At 44.4% G+C, this 21,712-nt stretch overlaps 1 protein-coding gene across 4 annotated transcripts; it reads right to left on the reverse strand.

The window, feature by feature from the left end:
* Positions 1-1,322: 1,322 nt before the first annotated feature.
* Positions 1,323-21,495, reverse strand: ASB9 (ankyrin repeat and SOCS box containing 9). Of its 4 annotated transcripts, XM_010967990.3 has the most exons (8): positions 21,479-21,495; positions 21,009-21,222; positions 13,356-13,435; positions 11,948-12,055; positions 8,408-8,558; positions 6,670-6,804; positions 5,041-5,232; positions 1,323-1,535 (listed from the first exon to the last, which is right to left on the reverse strand). In XM_010967990.3, the coding sequence occupies exons 2-8, from the start codon at positions 21,100-21,102 to the stop codon at positions 1,411-1,413; spliced, it is 885 nt and encodes a 294-aa protein (XP_010966292.1). In that variant the 5' UTR covers positions 21,103-21,222; positions 21,479-21,495; the 3' UTR covers positions 1,323-1,410. The 4 variants fall into 4 exon arrangements, with proteins under 4 accessions (XP_010966292.1, XP_045361044.1, XP_045361045.1 ...); XM_045505088.2 differs by lacking the exon at positions 21,479-21,495 and having other exon boundaries at positions 8,408-8,471; positions 21,009-21,417; XM_045505089.2 differs by lacking the exon at positions 21,479-21,495 and having other exon boundaries at positions 4,973-5,232; positions 8,408-8,471; positions 21,009-21,414.
* Between the last annotated feature and the right edge of the window lie 217 nt (positions 21,496-21,712).

Here is a 21,712-nt window from a genome sequence, read left to right on the forward strand (position 1 = left end):
TAACCAGTTGGGCAGTTAGAACCAGTTGTTCTGAAAAACTTTTTTTTTTCATATAGCAAATTAAATTTACAATGACAGAAAATTATATAGGAAATCTCTTTAGAGATCATCTAGGCCATATGTCATCTTACAGGTAAGGATATTCCTTAAGTAGGTACAATCTTTCTACTGATGCCACAGCACCCCAAAGTCACGTCTCAGAGAGAAGACTGAAACTACAGCCATCAGTACTTAATTGTATCATGAGTCTCATATAAATCAGAAATGGAGAGAGTTAAACTCCATTTGTCGAGCATCTTAAGAGCGCTGTCCAACAGAAATTTATGTAACAATGGAGCAACAGAACTTTCTGTGATGATCTTTATCGGTGTGTGCTGTCCAATACAGTAGCCACTAGCTGTGTGCTTAGGAAACATCTGAGATGTGGCTAATGACTCTGAGGAACTGGATTTTTTATTTTGTCTAATTTTAATTAATTTACACTTAAAAAATAGCCACCTATGGCTAGTGAAAGGTTTCTCAACCTTGGCACTAATGACATTCTGGACTGGATAACTGCAGTGAGGGCTGTCCTGGGCACTGTAGGATGTTCAGAGAGCCCTGGCCTCTACCCACTAGATGCCAGGAGTACCCCACCCCTAGTTGTGGCCGCCAAAAAGTCTCCAGACATTGCCAAATGCTCCCAAAGGAGCAAAATGGCCCCTGGTTGAGAACCACTGAGCCAGTAGCAATTGTACTGAATAGCCCGGTTCTAGAATATGCCTGATATGTATATAGCACATTTTGGTTGAGGAAAAAGAACTGGCCGCTATACAATACTAGGGCAGTGGTGGGCTCGTCTTAAGGACAAGGAAGATTAAAAAAAGTAAAGTCAGATGTAATCAAAGAAATGTCTTTCTTCTTTATCTTCCTTCCCATGTGGTGGAGATGGAGCCAGGAGAGTGATGCTGGAAAATCCTGCTTCACTTCAAAGTCCCCAGTTTAGCATCAGAAAACCTACACTGGAATCTGCCTTCCCTGTGCTCACTGTGGGTAACTGGACAAATGGACCTCCCTGAGTCTCAGGGTCTCAGCTGGAGAAGCGGGGGGAATGGTACCCACCTGGCAGGGTTGCTGTCAGGGCTCAATCAGACAAAGCAGAAAGCATGCCAAGCTCAGCGCCTGGCATGTAGGAGGTATTCAAGACCACTGCTGTTACTTTAGCCATCCTCTTCCAGGCAGGCGGGAAAAAATTTTTTGTACCTTCCAACCAATAACACAAAAGTACCCAGTCTGTTCCATTAAAAATAAAAATCCTATTGAAAAAAAAAAAACTAGCCAAGTTCTATAAACCTGATTTTATTTTAAAACCTCAGGGGCCTCAACCCTTAACGTTTGTCTGTTGTTTGTGACTCCATTCCCTTGACACACTTAAATGTGTAGGAGAAACCGTTTCAGCTCCTCAGGGAGGCTGAGGCCAGTGATCTTATGATGCTGCTGGATTCCAAAGCACTTCCGAATTCTAAGGCGGCACAACTGCATCAAAGAAGGGGGCCCTGGAGAAAGAGTGGAAGACAAGTCACACGTCGGTTTCACGGAGCTAAGACTTTTCTTCTTTTAAAGCGTACAAGCGATAACACTACTATAAGGAAATACTGTGGTATTGCTTAAGACCATCTTCTGGTTTTTTGCAGGAGGCGTTTTTAGGCCATGTTCTCTTTTCTGGTACTGAATTGAAATGAGTTTGTTAGCTTTTGATTTACAACAGACTGAAAGAAATTCAAAGCTCCATCTTACCAATGGAGGCTTCTGGAAGCGCACCGGGGGATTACAAAGCTATGTAATCCCCAGCGATGAAAATAAAAATCCATGTTTTATGGCTTTCTTGGCTTTTACCTTAAAAAAAGGTCATATTTTGGATGCAAGTACTTTTATAGTTTAGCAATTGGAAGATATACAAATATAACGAGTTTTCCATGAAGCAAAAGTGTTATCTTAAGTTGTATTTGTTTTTATCATCTGCATTCAGAGCTGTCTCAGGACTTCAACTCGTAGGTGAAAAGTGAATGAGCACAAACCTTGCAGAGGGATCTAGCCAAGAATTTACATCTTACGATAGTGGTTCGCCATAGGGATGGGGAAGGGGTATTTTGCTCCTGAGGGTCACCTGGCAATGTCTGGAGACCCTTCTCTTTGTCACAACTTGGGGGTGGGGTGATACTAGCATCCAGTGGGTAGAGGACAGGGATGCCACTAAACATCCTACAGTGCACAGGACCACCCCCAACTGGCCCCAAATGTCAACAGCACTGAGGTTGAGGAACCCTGTCATAGGGTAAAAGGATGGGAAATGATTTCCCATCCCCACCCCCTGCACTAATGTGTAATGGGAATTCTCATTTGGTTATTGAGAACATTTTTTAAAAAGCAAAGCTATAGACCCTCCAGAATCCCATAAAGCTGTAGCCCTCAATCCAGACTGGGGGTGGGGCGGGGGAAGGCTTTAAAATACATGCTGTTGGGCCCCACCCCAGAGATGCTGCTTCAGTTACCATTGAGTGGGGCCCCAGCATCTGGATTTTGTAAAGGCACAAGCCCCAGGTCATCTTATAGTGTGTGGCCATGGTTGAGAATGCCACCAAGAAGGTTCAGTGGCCTCTGATTTCCTGGGTAAACTGGGTGGCATACTTCTCAGGTGATGGAAAAGAGTGAGAGGTGGAAATAGACATATAAACAAGCAAAGAAAGAAATGCCGTATTTTCAATCAGGTCCTCACAACACAGTTACAAGGTCCCAGTTGGAATTTAGGGCACCTTCCAGATGATGCTCCGTGAACTCAAGGAATAGATGGATGAACGCTTTCCCAGTGTACTCAAAGCACTTATTAACAAATGGCAAGAAGCATACTGTGCAGAAACAGAACTGAGTCTCATCTCACTAAGGAATGTTGAAACACATGACTAATTGTAGGTGCCAGACCCACTGTCAGGGACAACTGTAGGAGGTACTGATAAAGACTTACAGACTATGCTTCAATAAAAAAAAATAAATAAATTTAAAAATAAAAATAAGGCATTACAAAGAACAAGACATCAGAGTAAGCCTAATGGAGAATTAGGAAAAACAGGACATCAGAGTAATAAGCTCGGTGTAACTACTGATGCAAACTGAGTATCTGTTGTTTATCACAAGTGGGATGGTGTTCAAGTATAGCCTTCATTCATGCCATATAAATAGAGCTGGAAACCTACTACCGCTTTGGAGCCACCTGCTGGCACCTGAAAGTATTCTCAGGGGGCTTTGCTTTACTCAATAATGGAAGCAGCTCATTCTACATTTATCAGTGGGCTTTGGGTGTCAATTCCTTTTTCTCCTCCAGCAACACTCATGATGCTTTAAGATCGAGTGCACTCGGGTGGCTCTTGCCGTGCTGGGCTTAGAGAGTCATGTTTAGTTGTCATTGTGTGTCATGAGTAAACACGGCTTTAGATGCTTTGCAAGGGGTGGGGTGGTCATACTGCTGAACTCCTGTCCGGAGACACCCGGAGACAGAAGTGGCCATGTTAAACCTACAGATCTGCCTTTGAGCATTTGTCCAGCCCCACTTCCTCTGCCCTTCCAGCCTGTGGAGAGGTAACTTCACCGGAACCCCCAAAATGACTCATGGAGGCAAAAGAAGTGGCAATTCTCTCCAACGGCAAGTGGTATTTTACAAAACAGTGGGCTCACTGACCACACTGTCACCAAAATGTGAATTAAAGGCAACGGAGGTATCTGAATGGGCTTCAGGAAATAAAGTAGAAGGGACGAGTTAGTGGAGGCAACTTGAATATTCAATGTGATTATTTGATGGGGCGAAGGGGGATTCTATATATAAAGGCGCGCGCACACACACACACACACACACACACGTGTGTGTGTCTATATATATGATTTATGACTTTCAGGAACCCTGAGGCACTTTTGCCTTTATGGATCTCTTTCTTAATTTAAAAAAAAAAGTATTTTACAGCCAGTAATTTGATAACTGTGTCTGTATAAAGATGAATACAAGCCAAATTATATTCTATTAATTTTGTTCCTCCTGATTTTAAAAGAAATTAAAACATTTCTGGATGGACCTAGAGATTATCGTACTAAGTGAAGTTAAGTCAGAGAAAGAGAAATATCACATGGTATCACTTATATGTGGAATGTAAAAAAAAATGACACAAATGAACTTATTTACAAAAGAGAAACAGACTGACAGACACAGAAGACAAACTTACGGTTACCAAAGGGGAAAGCTAGGGGCGGGGGAGGGATAAATTAGGAGTTTGGGATTAGCAGATACAAGCTACCATATAAGAATAGATAAACAAGGTCCTGCTGTATGGCACAGGGAACTATATTCAATTGCTTGTAATAACCTATAATGAAAAAGAATCTGAAAAAATGTGTGTATATGTATATATATGTGTGTGTGTGTGTATGTATATATATATACACACACACATAACAGAATCACTTTGCTGTACACCAGAAACTAACACAACATTGTAAATCAACTACACTTCAATTAGAAAAAATAGTAAAGTTCTTCAGATTGCTGTGGATCATGAAGTAATACCATGTCATGCTCAGTTAGCTGCATCCTGACCCCCAGAAATCAAATGCCCGGTGGTTCAGCCCATCTGTAGTGCAGGAAGACATCCTGGGGCATTGCACAATCCCAAGGAGGCTTCTGCTGCATCATTCTAAAGCATGTCTTAGATAACTTTAATACAAACATTTTAAAACAAAATCTTAATTCCTTAAAAGCTGGCATACCCCACATATGAATATTAGATCGTCCAAAACAGCCTGTCTCCAACACACCAAACAGCAGGATGGTTATCTACTATGTAACTCATACGGTACCTTGTTGAATACTCAGTTATCTCAGCTCCCCACATGCGGTGATGGCAGAGCATGATCTTTTTAATAGGACCAGAAGTCAGAACTCAGTAAGTACCTGCCTCCTGCTAGAGCCCACAGGAGTCTCTATGGATTAGGGCTTAGGTTCAGGCAAAGAAGAAGCACCTTCTCTCTGCAAGAAGAGCTTGGTCAGGGGGCTCTCTGGAGGCACCAGCTCCGAGGGACGTTTGCCTTCAGCATTCTTGGCCTGAGTGTCTGCTCCGAAGTCCATGAGCAAGCAGGCCAGCTCCCCATTGGACGCCCTGGCCACCGCGTGAAGAGGGGAGTCCAGTCCCCGGCCTTGGTTCACACTTGCTCCTAAACAGTCACGAGAACAGAGAGTCAGCCGAGGAGCAGAGTCCCAGCATCCCCTTGTCAAAGCACTGCACCTCAGGGCTCCCTGACAAAAGGGCGTCCCGGTGGGCACGGCAGTTCTCCGGAGAAAACGGGAGATGACTTGACTCCATTTACAAACGTGGGGGAAATGCCCCGATGATGGCTGAACGGGCAGCACGTGCTGTACGGCCTGTGAGGGTCAACACCGCGCCCTGGAGCACCAGACACAGTGTGATACCTACAAGGAAAATCCTGGTGGCCTGACAGCTGCACGTTCATTACTCATGGAGCCCAAACACTAGCCAGGCCAGAAGTGAGGCCAGATGGGGAAATCCCATCTACGGCAGGCAGCCACATTCACTTGTGGAGCAGCTGCTGTGGGGCTGAAACCTGAGACTTGGGGCTGTGTGACTGGGACTCTGAAGAGCAACCAATTATGACAGCATTGCCTACATTGGGGTGGCCAATCCCAAGATCCCAGTGTAGGTGGCAAAGTCCTCCTCTTCAGGGAGAAGGTAGATTTCTAGGACCATCCCCACCCAATTCCATCCCTACACTCTCAGCCAGTCCCCTCACCAGCCCAGATGCTGGCTTACACGTGGGGACATGTGGCTTTGCCTGAGTGGCTGTCGCTCTCATAAACTGGGAATCTTTGGCCATCCAGCAAATGTTAACTCAATTGTTCTTGTACTCAGCTTTGTGAGGGATGCAAAATCTGGTCCTCTCCTAACGAGGGGCTTAAAATCCACTTTCGGTGATAGAAGAGAGAAAGAGGGAGAGAAGGAGAGAGACCGAATCTCCTAATTCATGGTAATAGTTACCAACTGAGTAGAAGGCAATAAGAACTCTAAGAACATTTGGTGGCAGGAAAGATTGCTGGATTTTTAAACAGTAAACAGGACTTAAATAATTAAAGAGGTGATGAAATGGTATTCCAAGTGCTGAAGAAGGGACTGGACACACAGCAGGAAGGTGAAAAAGAATGATTCGACTTAGGCCCTTTCAAAGAAAACACAGTATTTACAGTGGGCTAAAAATGGGTCAACTTCTATTTGCAAAACAAAGAGAACCGGTGAGGAAGGCCCCAAACAGGGAGACTCAGCCCTAACCCAGCGGCTGTGCAAGCTATGCAGAGCCTAATGATGTCACTGGCCGGAGAGAGGGAGGCAGAGGAAAGGGAGAAGTCATCACGGAGGACCATCCTGGGAGAAGACACCAGCATCATTATCATCATGCTTATTACAGTGAGAGAATTAAAGGTCAGTTTAAAGTCACTCCCCGTGGGAACATAGTATAAGCCGTGATCCCGTCCGACTCCCCTGCCCACACTCTTCCCTCTGCTATGAGAGAAAGAGCTCTCAAATAGCTTTCATTTCCTTTTCATTTACTGTCCTTGCTATGTTTTGCTTTTTGTTTTACCTGATTCCAGAAGCTTCTTGGCACAGGCTACCTGCAGGTTTTCACAAGCCAGATATAATGGTGTGCCCAGATGGCTGATGTTATGGTCAATGTCGCCCCCATGAGCCGCAAGAGACTCGATGCACTCCACGTGGCCTGCAGCCCAAAGGGGGAGCAAACCGTTACAGCACAAACTCTCTTAGCCAGGGAAACATCACCTTGCCCATTTTTCTGTGTGTTTAAAATTTTCAACAACTTTTCCAGGGATCAAAAGCTGTTTCCTTTACTTAGAATAGGAAATGACCTTCCACACTGGCGCCAGTTAATGGGTTGACCATAGGATGTGACCTACAGCTCTGGGTGGAACTCCATTTGAGTTGACCAGCCACGGTAAGCAACCAGCAACCATCCACCTTTTCCAATTGTTTATGGCTCGGTAATCAGTCCAAGTGCTGAAATCGAAGTGAGAACTGGGGAAAGGTGTGGAAGAACAGACACTAAAGGTGGATCTGAAGAGGGCATAGCGTGAGCCATGGGACAGGGAGAAACAGGCCACAGTGGGCACAGGTGAGGCTGAGAAGAAGGTACCAGGTCCAACATGTGTGGCACCCAGCGTGGCCAGCTAGGTTTAGTGAAAGCAGAATCACTCTTCCTTGCTCTAGAATGTCAGTAGTTGAAACATTTGCTCCTTGGCGTTTCTCTCGTTATACCATTTTAGTTCTATGCGTTCAGTGAATGTGATGAGATAGCATCTCTCCTCGTGATGAAATGCCAATGCTTCAGGAGCTAAGTATAATATGGGTGGATCCAGTCAAATAGGGCTGCTGTCAACAAGATAGGAACAGCCCTCCTGGCAAGGTACGGTCATCACTATGAGAAGGAAGAGGAGGAGGAAAATCAAACAAAACGTGCAATTTTGTCTTTTGTCTCAGAGTTCAGAACAGTAGGAAAACTGTGACTTTATGAAAAGAACTACCCCTGATGAGTAAGTTCTGGGGGTCTAATGTACAACATGATGACTACAGTCACTAATAATGTATTATAGACTTGAAGGAGAGTAGATCTGAAATGTTCTCACCACACAAAAAAGGTAACTGTACAAGGCAATGGATGTGTTAATTAACTTAATTATGGGCATCCTTTCACAATAGATATGTGTATCAAATCATCACATTGTACACCTCGAATAAACACAGTTTTACTTGTCAATTATACCTCAAGAAAGCTGGGGGTGGGGAGAGTTACCCCATACTGTATGTAACATCTTATATTTCTGAAAGTTGCAAGTTTGTTTTCACTTAGCAAACCTAGGTGGCCCTGAGACAATATTCATTAAAGCCCTAAAATAGAATGTAATCTGTTTTATAAAATAATTTGATGTTATGGGGTCATGGGTTCAATAATATATTCTACAAATGTTGATGGATAGTCTACCATGTGACAGGCCCTGTTCCAGAAATACAGCCGTGAACAGCATTCCAAATGTTAGAAAAGGATGCTTCTCGCACTGATTGTGCATCAGAATTACCTGGAGGGCTTGTTCAACAAAACACAGGTGGCTGGGCCCCACCCCCAAAGTTACTGATTCAAGGAGTCTGGAATGGGGGCCCAAGAATCTGCATTTGCACACCAGGTTGGGAGGATATTTCTGGTCCCAGGACCCCAGATTGCGAACTACTGCTCCCTTTCGCTCTTCCCTGCAACAGGAAGAGGTCCCTCAAAGGAGTGGATGGAAAACTTAACTTCTCAACAGATTTACCTCTCTTAGCAGCTTCGTGGATGGGGGAGGCCAGATCACTCGCAGGGTGGGGGCTGGCTCCATGCTGCAGAAGCAAATTCACACAGTCCTGGCTGCCGCTGACACAAGCATTAAACAAGGGAGTGTGCCAGTCTGCAGTAACACCATTCACCTAGAAACAAAAGCTCCAGGATGAAGGCAAGGAGTGGGGCGACCCAGATTCAAATCTAAGTTCCATCACTTTCAAGCTATTATTTAACTTCTCAGAGACCTTCAATTCCACAGCTATAAAATGGGGACAAAAATAACAAATTCTACACAGTTGCTATGAAAAGCTGAATGAGGTATGGATTGTAAGGCACCAAGAATGTCTCTGAAATCTTCTGTCTCCTCCATGCCCTCCCCAAGAACATGAACTTTGAAACTACTTACGATCTTCAATAGCTTACAAACTAATCTCCTTATTTTAAACATTCCATCTGAGATCCATCCCACCCCAATCCAATTTCCCCACAACAGTTAGAGTAATCTTTTAATTTTTTTTTCAAATTTAAAAACATCGCTTCCATATAGAGTGAACACAAGCCAAAGATTTTATGTAACTCATTCATTAATGAGAGAACCAGTAAAACTGACTGGCTCAAAGGAGAATTTATAGAGCCAGTCAGTGGAATGCTGGAATAAATTGGCTAATCGATACAAAGCTGGTTAATATCTTACAGGGCCATAAAACTAGCATCTTTGGGGCAATCTTTTCTAACATTGGAAATGAGACTAAAACTTACAAGTTAACATCTCACGTCACAATGTGAATCGAATGGCAAAGGACGAAGCCAAATGCAGTGAATTTTTCTGTATCAGGTAATTCTTTGGTGACTCTGTTAAACAATGATGCTGTGAAGACAGCGAAGGCATTCTATTCTCATAGGCTATTTCCACGCGACGCCAGGACGAGTGAGGCACAAAAGACAGCCAGGTGCACACTTGGAGGAGACGCTCACTCCCAGGGTCATGAAAGGGCTGCAAGCTCTGAGCGTGAGCAGCTCCTTAAAGCCTGCACCCTTGGCACCTCTCTTGCGTCTGCTTGGTCCTGGCCCTGTTCTCAAGTTTGTGGTAAGTCTTCTTAAGAAAAACATAACCCTGACGATGCACTCGTCTATAGCTCTCTGAGGCTCTCAGGGCAGAGCCCGTTTTCTTGGCTGGACAACAAGCTCATTGTGTTCTGACCTCTCGCCTGCTCTGCTCTGCTGCTCTAAGGAATGATCTGAAGTGATGAACCAGGCGCTCAGTTTCACTTCTAGGCTGTTGCATTTGTTGTTCCCAATGGGTGGAAAACCCAGCATTTCCCCAACCCACCATTCAGCTGGCTACTCTAACAGATCCTTTACGTCTCAAGTGAGACATCATTTCCTGTAAGAAGCCTCTTCTGACTCCCTCTTTCTCCATCAGAAATAAACGAGTTAGGAACACTTCTGTGTGTTCCCAACAGTCCGCTTACTAGTCATACTTATTACATTGGGGTAGTTGGCAAAAATGACCACAGATTCTCTGCCCAAGATGCACAATCCCTTTGTAATGTGGCTTTCCAACTCCTCCCATCACAAGATGGAGACCGTTCAGTCCTTGAATCTGGGCTTGCCCACATGAATTGCTTTGGCCGAGGGGACAGTAACAAATGTGATGCCAGCAGAGAGGTGACCCTCTTTTTCTACTCTTGAAATCCCTGCTACTATGTGGAAAAGCCCAGGCCTCCTACAAAAGGATGAGAGACCACAGAGAGATTTCCTGTCTCCCCAGACTTCTCAGCCATCCCAGTCAAGGTCACCATGAACCAGTCTGCCCCAGCTGACCTATCAGCTAACTCCAAATGCCTCCAGCTGAAGCAGGCCAGACCGAAGAGCTGTCCAGCTAACACAAGGAACTGGGAGAGAAAAAATGGCTATTGTCTTAAATCATTAAGTCAGGGTAGTTTGTTACACAGCAAAAACTAATGGATATGTCTGTGAGTCTCTGGTTTGTAAACCACAGTTACCAAAGGGGAAAGGTGTGGGGAGAAGGATAAATTAGGAGTTTGGGATTAACACATACACATTACTATATATAAAATAGATAAGCAACAAGGACCTATTGTATAGCACAGGGAACTATATTCAATATCTTGTAATAATCTATAATGGAAAAGAATCTGAAAATGAATATATATATATATATATTTATATGTATAACTAAATCACTTTGCTGTACACCTGAAACTAACACATTCTAAATCAACTATACTTAAATAAAAAAATTTTTTTAAACTAATGGATAAAAACAGTGTATTGTAATTGCCTGCTGTGAAAAAAACACACAAAAAATGTAATTGCCTGCTGTGGTTGAGATGCTAAGCATACAACAAACTTATTTCCTCTCTCCTGAGCACAGAGCCATACTATACTTCCCAGCCTCCCTGGCGATTAGACATGGCCTAAATTCTGGTCAGTGGGATGTGAGCAGAAGTAACATATGTCACTGCCAAGATTGGCCCTTCAAAGTCGTCCATTCACAATCCTCCAAGTGTTGTCCCCTTCCAACCATCTGGAATGGAGCGCACATGGAAGCCACTTGTTGAAGACAGAAGAGCAACAGGATGAGAGGAGCCTGTGTCCTGGAATCACCTTGGAAAATAGCCACCCAGCCGGGAACACCCACACTGGAGTTTGAGTTGAACAAGAAATAAACTTTTATTATACTAGGCTACGGAGATTTCAGGGTTTATCTCTTAAAGCAGACAGTGTTACGTTCAGCAATTTACCTGTTTATCTGGTTGTCCCCTCATTTAGTGTATAAGTTCCTAAAAATCTTTGTCTAGAGTTAGGCACATAATAAATACTCAGTAACTCCCGGGTGAGAGAACATGAGAAGGCCATGTCGAATCTTTGAGCAGATTTTCCCATCGCTTTTGAGCATGAGAGGACTTAGTTATCTAAGACCTACTGGTCCCCACTTTGAAATTCAATGACTTTGTATCTTCCTTCTCTAGGATCTCATTATGCCGCTCTGATTCCCATTCTCCAAATAATAATATGCCTTCTCTCTCTCAATCCTCACAATACCACAATATGCTACATCATATTTTTGGTTATTTTCCCTGTTTCTTTTTTTTTCGTATGTAGACCCTAAAGCTCACAGGCTAAGTAATTTGTCCAAAGTTTCCAACGTTAGTAAATGGTAGAGATGGTCTGGGACCATTATTCAGGTCTTATGGAGCCAAAATGTTACGTATTTTCTACAATATTTCATTACCTTCCACCCATAGGAATGAAGGCAGAAATCTAACAACTATTTATCAGTAGCGGTTGTTAAAGAAAATGATACAGACTTTAATCATTACTTTCTAGCTAAAAATGCAGTATTTCATCTACCACTACAGCAAATAAGCTTGATGAACATAATAATTTTGAAAAAACCCTGTTCATATTTCAAGTCATGCTAATCAAAAATACTGGAAATTATTCAGAAGGGCTATAAATAGTCATTTTTCATTCATGGTTTCTAAGATGTGATTTGAGTTTCCCTTACCTGAGCTCCATGCTTTAATAAAATGCTTGCACAAGAAGGATGACCTCCAAGACAGGCTTCATGGAGTGGGGACACGTAATCTGCCGTGATGAGGTTCACAGGCCACCCCTGGAGGAGAGGAAATGGGCAGAGTAAGGGGTGCAGGGCAAAAGTTCTGTAGGACTGGTTTCCAGCCATGAAACCAGCACAAGATAATTTAAAGTTAACCTGGCTCATCAGTAAAAAGTCCACGAACGATAAATGCTGGAGAGGGTGTGGAGAAAAGGGAACCCTCCTACGCTGCTGGTAGGAATATAGTTTGGTGCCGCCACTATGGAGAACAGTATGGAGATTCCTCAAAAAACTAAAAATAGGCCTACCATATGATCCAGCAATCCCACTCCTGGGCATGTATCAGGAGGGAACCCTAATTCAAAAAGATACATGCACCCCAATGTTCATAGCAACACTACATACAATAGCCAAGACATGGAAACAACTTAAATGTCCATTGAGAGATGACTGGATAGAGAAGTTGTGGTGTATTTATACAATGGAGTACTACTCAGCCATAAAAAAGAATAAAATAATGCCATTTGCAGCAACATGGATGGATCTGGAGATTATCATTCTAAGTGAAGTAAGCCAGAAAGAGAAAGAAAAATACCGTATGATATCATTCATATGTGGAATCTTAAAAAAAAGACAAACTTATTTACAAAACAGAAACAGACTCCAAACATAGAAAACAACTTATGGTTACCAGGAGGGGAGGAGGGTGGGAAGGGATAAATTGGGAGTTTGAGATTTGCAGATTCTAATATATATATATAATAGATAAACAAGCTCATACTGTATAGCACAGGGAACTATATTCAATATCTTGTAGTAACTTATGGTGAAAAAGAATATGAAAACGCATATATGTATGTTCACGTATGACTGAAGCATTATGCTGTACACCGAAAATTGACACAACATTGTAAACTGACTATACTTCAATAAAAAAATATATAGCCTTGGTCTCTATCTACTAGACGATGCCAGGAACACCCTGCTCTCAGTTGTGACAACCTAATATTATCTCCATTGTCAAATGCCTCCTCTGGGGCAAAACTGCCCCAGTGGAGAACCACTGTTTTACTTGATGATTTTCAAGAACATAGTAGCCTACTGAAGAAAGTGAAGGCAACACTAATTTGCCCGCTATTCATTGAATAGATATTATAGTACCAATTATGTGCACAGAATTGTACCAAACTGGAGTATCATGCCAGCCTCCAAATAAAAGAATGGTTAGATAGGACAGGATTCATCTCATTTGGCTGAAGAAAAAATTTACCTCTTAATATCAGATTACGCTATCTTTTTCTTAGTGCAGTGAGCAATAGAATGGGCTTAGTTATTTTTTTTTCCAAAAATCACCTACCTGGCTGATGAGGTTCCTCAAAGACAGCAAACGTCCATGGACTGCAGCTTCATGCATAGGAGACCAATCAGATACAACATCTGTAAGGAAAGGGAGAGCCAGGTTACATCCTGCTAACATACTTTACACCCAGAGGCTCATCCTCGGGCGTCAACGAGAGCCTAACTGGTCTTATTGGGGAGAGACATTGGAGTCAATCAACCAAAACTCCAATCAAGGCTCCGGCATCTCTCCCCTCTGTGGATGTTCCTCGTACACAGTTTATTTGAAATGCCTAGCTAGCTAAAGGAATAACTACAGCCAGTGTCCAAACCGAGGACCAAAGAGGTGGATTGGGATGACAGATTACTGCACTTCCATTTACACACCCTGGTTTCAAAGGCAAAATGGTCCATTTAGTTAAATGAGGGCTTCACTAATTACCAGCATTAGTGTGTTCAGTTGTGGTTGCCAGTCCAATTTCCTGCGTGAAATACAAACTCTGGCATCTCAGCAAACAGTGCCATATACTAACAGCAGTCATCGTGTAATTACATACACCATTAGGTTTGGAATCAAATCTAAACAGAACCCTATCTGTTAATGGATTACCTCCTGTCCCAACACCAAGCACAAATCAGAGTTCAGTCTGACCTTGTAACAGGGACACGATTTACCCCCAAAGGCAGTGTGCCAATGCCATGAAGAGAAAGCTCTGAATTCAGACCCGCTTGACTTCTGAGCTGTGGGTCCCTGGGCAGATGCTGGCTTTAGTTTCCTTCTCTGTCAAGTCAGGACAGCAGTACACCTACCCCAGGCTCAACACCTATTAGCTACTATTATTATTCTGCCCTAACGCTTAACAGTCTTGATCATAACCCACAATCACCGCTATTTAAAATAGCAAACGGAGTAGGGGATGGTATAGTTCAGAGGCAGAGCACATGCTTAGCATGCACAAGATCCTGGGTTCAATCTCCTGTACCTCCACTAAAAAAATTTTTTTAATTAAAAAAATAAAACAGCAAATGTATTCTCCAACCATATGGAAAGAATACTTTCTTAGGAAGGAAGCCTGGAAAACTTAGCCCAATGCATTAAATGTGTTCCTTTCTTTCTAATTGACACCATGTCACCTAAAGGTAGTGCAGACCTGAATTTTTCTCATCGGGAGCTGCGTCTGATTCCCAGTACACAGGAAGTGAGAAGGTAAGGAGGCTTCTTGAAGCTGGCTGCAGCTCCAGCTCTGCCTGCCTGAGTCAACACGCTTCAGGCAAACAAGGCAGGATGCTCCGGTAACAGTCAGCCCTCGTGAAGGAACTGGAATTGCCTAAAAGCCAAGAAGAGCTGGAGAACCAGGAGAGTGACTGAAGTCTGGCAAACGGAAGGTCATCAAGGAGGAGGCTAGAACACTTTGTACTCAACACGTTTCAGCTGACGTCAGCTTGCCACCTGGAGCTATCAACCCCCTGGAAAATCTGTCCCAGGGAGCAAATGACCATCCTTCCAGATGAATTCATGAGGCATTTAACAGGGAAAACGGAGCTGAATGAGCCTGCCTACACACTGCTCAGCCAAGGCATTCCTTCTGGGATCACTGAGATGCACGAGGTACCTTCAGTGAAATGGTTTTTCCGATCCTCCAAACCTATGCTTGATAGAAAATCAGTGTCCTCACAGCCTTCTCTGAGGGTCCTAATTCTCTTAGGAAAAATATTGCTGCTTCTCGTGCTTGGACCCTACCATCCAGACAGCAGCTATGGAAAGATTTACCTCCAAAGGAGAATGAAAATGCAACTCATTCTACCCCATTGGCGCTAAGGCAAAAGACCATCCACACAACATCTTGAGTGAGAAGAGCACGCCCCCAATTGAGAAAGGTCTTAAAAATCAGTTGCATCACCATGTGTGTGATGATGAAGTCATTTTTTCCTTCCAACTGCTCACCTGCTAAGAAGTATAGCTGCCACACTGCTCAACCTTTCTTAAAGCTACCCCAGATAATTACAGCTGAAAGCCAGGCAGGTCATTTGGGTCCTAAATTATAACTGTTCAGACTGCATAAAAACGATGCAATTATATTATCAAGTGTAGACAAAAATGGGCTTTACTTTCTATGCATTCATCATGAAAACATTACTCCTTTTATTTAGGGTAAATGAAGAGTTATGTACTTCTCCAAGAGGAAAATAAAAAGACTACCTGGGGTTTTGCTAACCCCTGTGTTAGAACACCATGTTTACAAAGCAGAGAGTCTGTGTCTTTGAGCAGCTCAAGGTGTTGTCCTAGTACACATGGTGGGGAGTGAACACTCTATCAGCTTTAATGATTTATAATTCACATACTGTACAATTCGTCTATTTAAAGTGTACAATTCAATGGTTTTCAGTATATTTCCGAGTTGAACATCCATTGTCACAATCAATTTCAGAACATTTTTATAATCCCAAAAAGAAATCTTCTGCCCACTAGCAGTCACTCCCCCATTTCCACTTCCCTCAGCCCCGGGCAACCACTGATCTACTTTCTGTCTCTATGGATTTGCCTATCCTGGACTTTTCATATAAGTGGAATCATACACTATGTGGTCCTTTGTGACTGACTTCTTTCACTGAGTATGTTTCAAGGGTCCTCCACATCACAGTGTGTATCAGTACTTCATCCCTTTTATGGCCAAACAGTATTTGTATACATAGACCAATACGTTGATAGAGATTTGAGTTGTTTCCACTTCTTGGCTGTTACGAATGCTGCTGCTAGGAACATTCATGTACCAATTTTGGAGTGGATGTATGTTTTCAATTCTCTTGGGTACACAGCTAGGGGTGGAACTGCTGTATGATGTGATCACCCAGTGCTAAGCTTTTTGAGAAACTGCCAGACTATTTTCCAAAGCAGCTGTATCACGTTAGATTCTCATCAGCAGTGTATGAGACTTCCCTTCCTAAGTTGAAAGTCGAGGGTTTGGTGAATCTATCATAGCAGGCCTATATTCCAGCCCAGAAGAAAACCTTAGGTCCTTGTAAAGTCAAAATTCATCTCAGATGTATACAAAGCCTTTAGCCTCAGATCTCTAAACACTTGAGTGATTAGCTAAAGACTTTAAACTTCGAAAGGTTGACATGAACTTTATATATAGCTCATTTAGCAAATGCCATAATTTGTAACACAGATTATTAGTCCACACACTCTCTTCAGCTCTTAAAAACACTGGCGAGATATCCAGCAGATGTTTCTCTAGGGTTTCCAGAGCCCACATCAGAAGCAGGCAATAGGCTACAAGCTCAACACATGAGCAATTAAATCTAAAAGCAGCTTTGCCTGCTTTCCTGCTGACAACTGGAGAGCGCCGACTAAGTAGGAAAGAGGACCTATTCCTGCCAGAACAGGGACGCTGCTCACAGTAGGAAGCTAGGGATGCAGGGCACACTGACGGTCACAATCCCCTTTTCCGCTGACCCTAATGAAGTCTTTGAAACTCAAGGGCCATTACATCTATACAGCACATCATCCTAGCGCTTGGTATATACTAAGGATTCTTCCCCAAGAGTTGTACAGCCAGGATCTACTGGTTTTACTGCCAAGAAACAGATGCCAAATGGGGTTACTGGCAATGCCACAGATCCAGGAGTGTAGCTCATGGTTAAAATGGGGCAGGGAGCTCTCCTAATGAAACGACTCCACAAGTCCTCTAATTAGTGCCATTAAGCTTACCTCTCTTTTCAATTGAGTCTCCATCAAACCCTGTAGCACATTAGGAAGGCTGCCATTTCATTTTTTATTGCAATTTCTGGAATGATTTTTTAAATTTCTATTATTTCAGAAGAGATTTAAAATGCACTAATGCACTACATTCTGCAAAGAGCTATTAATGAAGCTCTGAGAGCCGCCAGTGAACGCTGGGAGTAGCATCAATGTATTCCTCCTGGGAAACACTTGGCAAGTTCAAGGCGCAAAAAGAGAGGCTGGGCGGTTCCGAGAGGGTGGGAGCATTTGGCTTCAGTCTTTGGGACACGATAGGGTTGGTTCAGTGGTGTGCACCGGCACTGGAGGATCCGGGTGCTGGGTTTACAATTGTAGCGGACCTGGGCTGGATTCCAGGACAAATCAAAGTAGGAAGAAGAGAAACAGAGGCTCATGGTTGCAAACAGGCAAACAGAAAGGCCCATGGAGGCAGCTCTTGGGCAAGTGGGTTCTGTCCTCTGCAATTATTTCTCTAATTCCATCACCCAGCCTCTCCTTTCTCTGACTCTGTCCCTCTCGAGCTGCCTTCTCCATAGGGACCTCACCCTGTCACCCATTCTGTCTGAGCAGGCAGGTCTCCCCCAGAAAACATGCCCCTGCCATGGTGCCCCAACATCTAAAATCCACTGTAAGAAAATGAAATGATCTCCTTTCCATGCCTGTCTTCGGTTTGATTGTGAATACTCTGTCCAGGGTGGGCTCAATTTTGTGAGGAAGAAAATCTCTCGATAAGTGTAAGTCCGCAGGCAAAACCCGGAAGGATAGACACTAAAAATAGGAACAGTGATCACCTGTTCTGTGGGATTATGCGTGTCTGTTAGTTTATCCTTCAGTGTATTTCCAAACGTTTCTATGAGTAGGTATGAGATAGTTTCCGAGGGCTGCTGTAACAAACTACCACTAGCTGGGTGGCTTACAACAGAAATTCATCACCTCAGAGTTCTGAAGGCTGGAAGTCAGAAATGAAGGTGTCGCCAGGGCCATGCTCTCTCCAGAGAGTCTAAGGAAGAATCCTTCCTTGACTCTTCTAGCTTTTGCTGGTAGGTGTCCATCTTTACTGTTTCTTGGCTTATCAGAGGCATCATTCCAATTTCTGCCTCTGTCGCCCCCTGGCATTCTCCCTGCCTGCCTCCTCTCCTCTTCATGCAAGGACCAGTCATTGGATGAAGGGCCCACCTGACTCCAGTATGACCTCCTCTTAGCTAATTACATCTGCAGTGACTCTTTCAAAACAAGGTCACGTTCTGGGGTACTAGGGGTTGGGACTGCAATGTATCTTTTGGGAGGCGGGGCACAGTTCAACCCATAACAAGGTATTTTCAGGGGGAAAAAAAAGATAATTTTTTCCTGCTCCTGGGCAGAGGAGTGAAGAATTAAATCTCTATGAAGAGCTGGCTGCCAGTTTTGTAGCCTTTTCTCCCTTCCTCCGGAGGAGGCAAAGCAAAGCCTGCAAGTGGAGGGGGAAGCAGCCAAATTCCCCAAAACAACCCACACCTGGGCCCTGTAGTCCCTCTGCCCTGGGCCTGTGCCAGGGGATCGGCTTCACCTGAGCTGAGTTTCTCGTCATGGCCATTTGGAAATAACAGTCTGAGTGTTTCACATTCCACTCTTCACCAAGGTCAAGGCTTCCCAAGTATAAACAAATGCAATCCAGCTCTAAGTGAGGTTCAGCCCAGGGGGCAGGACTGACACAAAGTAGGGAGAGAAAGACTCCACTGGGGGAGGGAGGGGGAGAAAGCCTGGGAGGGCTCCGTGGGAGTGGTGGCGTGGCTGGGCGGAAGGAGGCAGGAGCTGACCGGTCAGATGTGGAGAAGTAGGTAGGAGAGCAGAGGGGTCCTGGCATCTACCCTTGTGACTTCTACTTCCTGGAAAACTTCCCTTCCTCTAGTCCCTGTGAAATGACAGCATCCGAGTCTCTTCCTACTTCTCTGGCCAACTTCCTGGTCCTATGGCTTCAACTGGAGATCTGACCCAGGACTGCATCCTTGGCTGTCACCAATCAGCCATCAGACAACGTCTCCTCCCCCAGGATTTCAGCCCAGCCCCTCCGCAGAACAATCTGAGGTCTGGTTCTCAAGCTGAATTCATTCCCCGGCCTCTGTCCATCACCATCATTCTGGGCCCTGGTCACTGGCACTGACACTTCCATATTCAAAAGAGAACTCCCTCTCCTCCCTTCCTCACCCTGCTCCCAAGCCAGCTCCCTTGCCCACCTTCTCTCTTATCTAGCCTTCTTACCTGACATTAACTCAGGCTTTGGCTGCCTTCTCTCCTTTAGCCCCAGTAGTTAAGCAACAGAGTCTGATTTCTCTTTCATTGGACATTATCACCCCTATTTTCCCTTTCTCTCTGACTTATGAAGCTTGCTCCAGTCAGCTTCATGCAGTGGTTCTCAAAGAGTGGTCCGCAATCATCAGCATTAGCACCACCGGGGTGCTTGTTATAAATAGAGATTCCAGGTCTCACCCTAGACCTACTACTGCATCAGAAGGGGGAGCCCAGCCATCTGCATTTTCACAATCCATCTTGGTGGTGCTGATGTGAGTTTGAGAACCAAAGGATTAGCACACGAACTTCTCATAAATCCACCACAATCTATCCCGACTGTGGCTACCAAATTAATCTACTTACAGTCTTAATAATGGCCAGGTCTCCACTCCAGAACCATCAATGTCTCCCAATTCCCTGCCTCATGAAGGCTAAACTCCTCCACTTAGTTCTGAAGTTTCATTATCGGGTTCCACCTCTCCAAACTTGTTCTCACTAGACAGACATGCTAAGACACTCTGCATTCTAGTTGTGACAGCATACTCTATATATGCCTCCCCACCCCCACCAACCCATCCAGCCCCAACCAGGGTTGGATTAGGACCTTTAGAAACCCTCAGCAGTGAAAAGTGGCCAGCGATCCTCTCTCATGTGGAAATAAAAATAAATGATACTGCTCAGCTGTAAAATAATCATGCTGAAAGTAAACCAGATGATGGATTCTTCCCCATATTGATTGGTTGGCTGCTTTAAAAAAACACATTTATCCAATTCATTTTTAAAAGTTACTTTTGGTCTGCCTGTGCCGATCCAAATCTTACTCACTCAGGGCTCTGCTCATTTTACAAGCAAAAGTGGATGAACGAACGGATGAATGAATGAGCAGACCATTCTGCTCCATTAGCCAGAGGGAAGGTATTTTGCATTTAACGTCTTTTGTTTTTCCCCCCTTCGGCACCTAAACAGTAGGAGAATAATAAATCCTAGCTGACTGCAGGGTCCCTGCTTTTGTCCCTTTGACAGACAAGTGTTGTGGGCAGCCTACCAGGCATAAACTCTCCTCTGACGCCTAGACCTATTTTTCAGAATCCTTCAGTCAGGAATGTTCAAAGGAAATGACTGTCCCAGAGGTGTGAGACTCTATACATCAGCAAAGACACCACGGAACAGGTGAGAATTACAGCTGTTAAGACATTGTCCCAAAGTTAAAAAAAAAAACGGGGGGCTCCTTTTAAGGTGGATCAATCAGTGCTCAATGTTTGAACATCACTTATAAACCCAGCCCCAAATGCCAAATACCTAAGACCTTTTAATGTTTTAGCAAAGTGTTCCTATTTATAAGTAACTTTAAAACCTCCAATGTAATGTAAGCGATACGTTTGACCCACAAACAATAATTCTTTGGAGTTGAAATTTTTACTGGAGAATAAACTGCGATAATTGACTTTGTATGGTCTACAGGACCTGCGGATAGAGGTGTACACATTTTTGAACAACCGTGTTAAGGATATATACCAGCAAGCCACAGACATCTGTCCAGTAACTGCCCGGTGACCACATCTCAGATGGAGCCACTGAAATCACCCAACCCTCTTCTCTCTTCTCAGCTAAGCACGTTAACCAACCTCCCCAGCACTCAGACTCCAAAACCCCTAGACTCACCCCCCATTAATGGGTTTGAAAGGAGCCTGACGTCAGGAGGGCCTCCTGGCCTCGGCAGCTTGCTGTCGTCCCTGCCCCGCGGTTCGCCATCCATGGTGCTCTCCTGGGTCGGACAAGCGCCGCGCTTCACTTCAGCTGCTCAGGAAAGTCCAAATTCCATGCTCCCCCTGCTCCTGGGAAATTCCAGTGCTGGGACCGGCTGAGCTGCACCGTCCTGGTCAGATGGCAGAGAACAGACCAGAACAGGCAGGGTAATCTGAATACTACCTGTGGTCAGACACGCGCGCCCACACACACGCGCGCGCACGCACGCACGCACACACACACACTCCACCTAGCTGGCTGGAGGCTGCCCAAAGCCCACAACAGCCCCCCAGCCCCAAGTCTGCAAAGTTGCTGATGTCACGTCCTTTCCAAAACTGAGACCAATCAGTGACGAAGCCTTGGGGTTTATCAGGAAGGAAACTCACAGTTTGTAACTTTTGGAGCTCCAAGGGAACAGGGTGGGGGTGAAGGAAATAGCTCTCGCTGGCTACAATGTTGTTCCCCCCGCTGGGATCCGTTTGTTGTTTGGGGGTTTCTTGTTGTTGAGACAAGCTCCAGGACCCAGGAGCTGAGAAAGCTGGTTTTGCTGCAGCCCTGCTGAATTGCTTGCACAGCAACTCACACAGCACGCCCTGGCCATCTGCACATGTGGTTTCAAT

This window comes from Camelus bactrianus, chromosome X, assembly GCF_048773025.1.
Source record: "Camelus bactrianus isolate YW-2024 breed Bactrian camel chromosome X, ASM4877302v1, whole genome shotgun sequence".
Classification (NCBI taxonomy): domain Eukaryota; kingdom Metazoa; phylum Chordata; class Mammalia; order Artiodactyla; family Camelidae; genus Camelus; species Camelus bactrianus.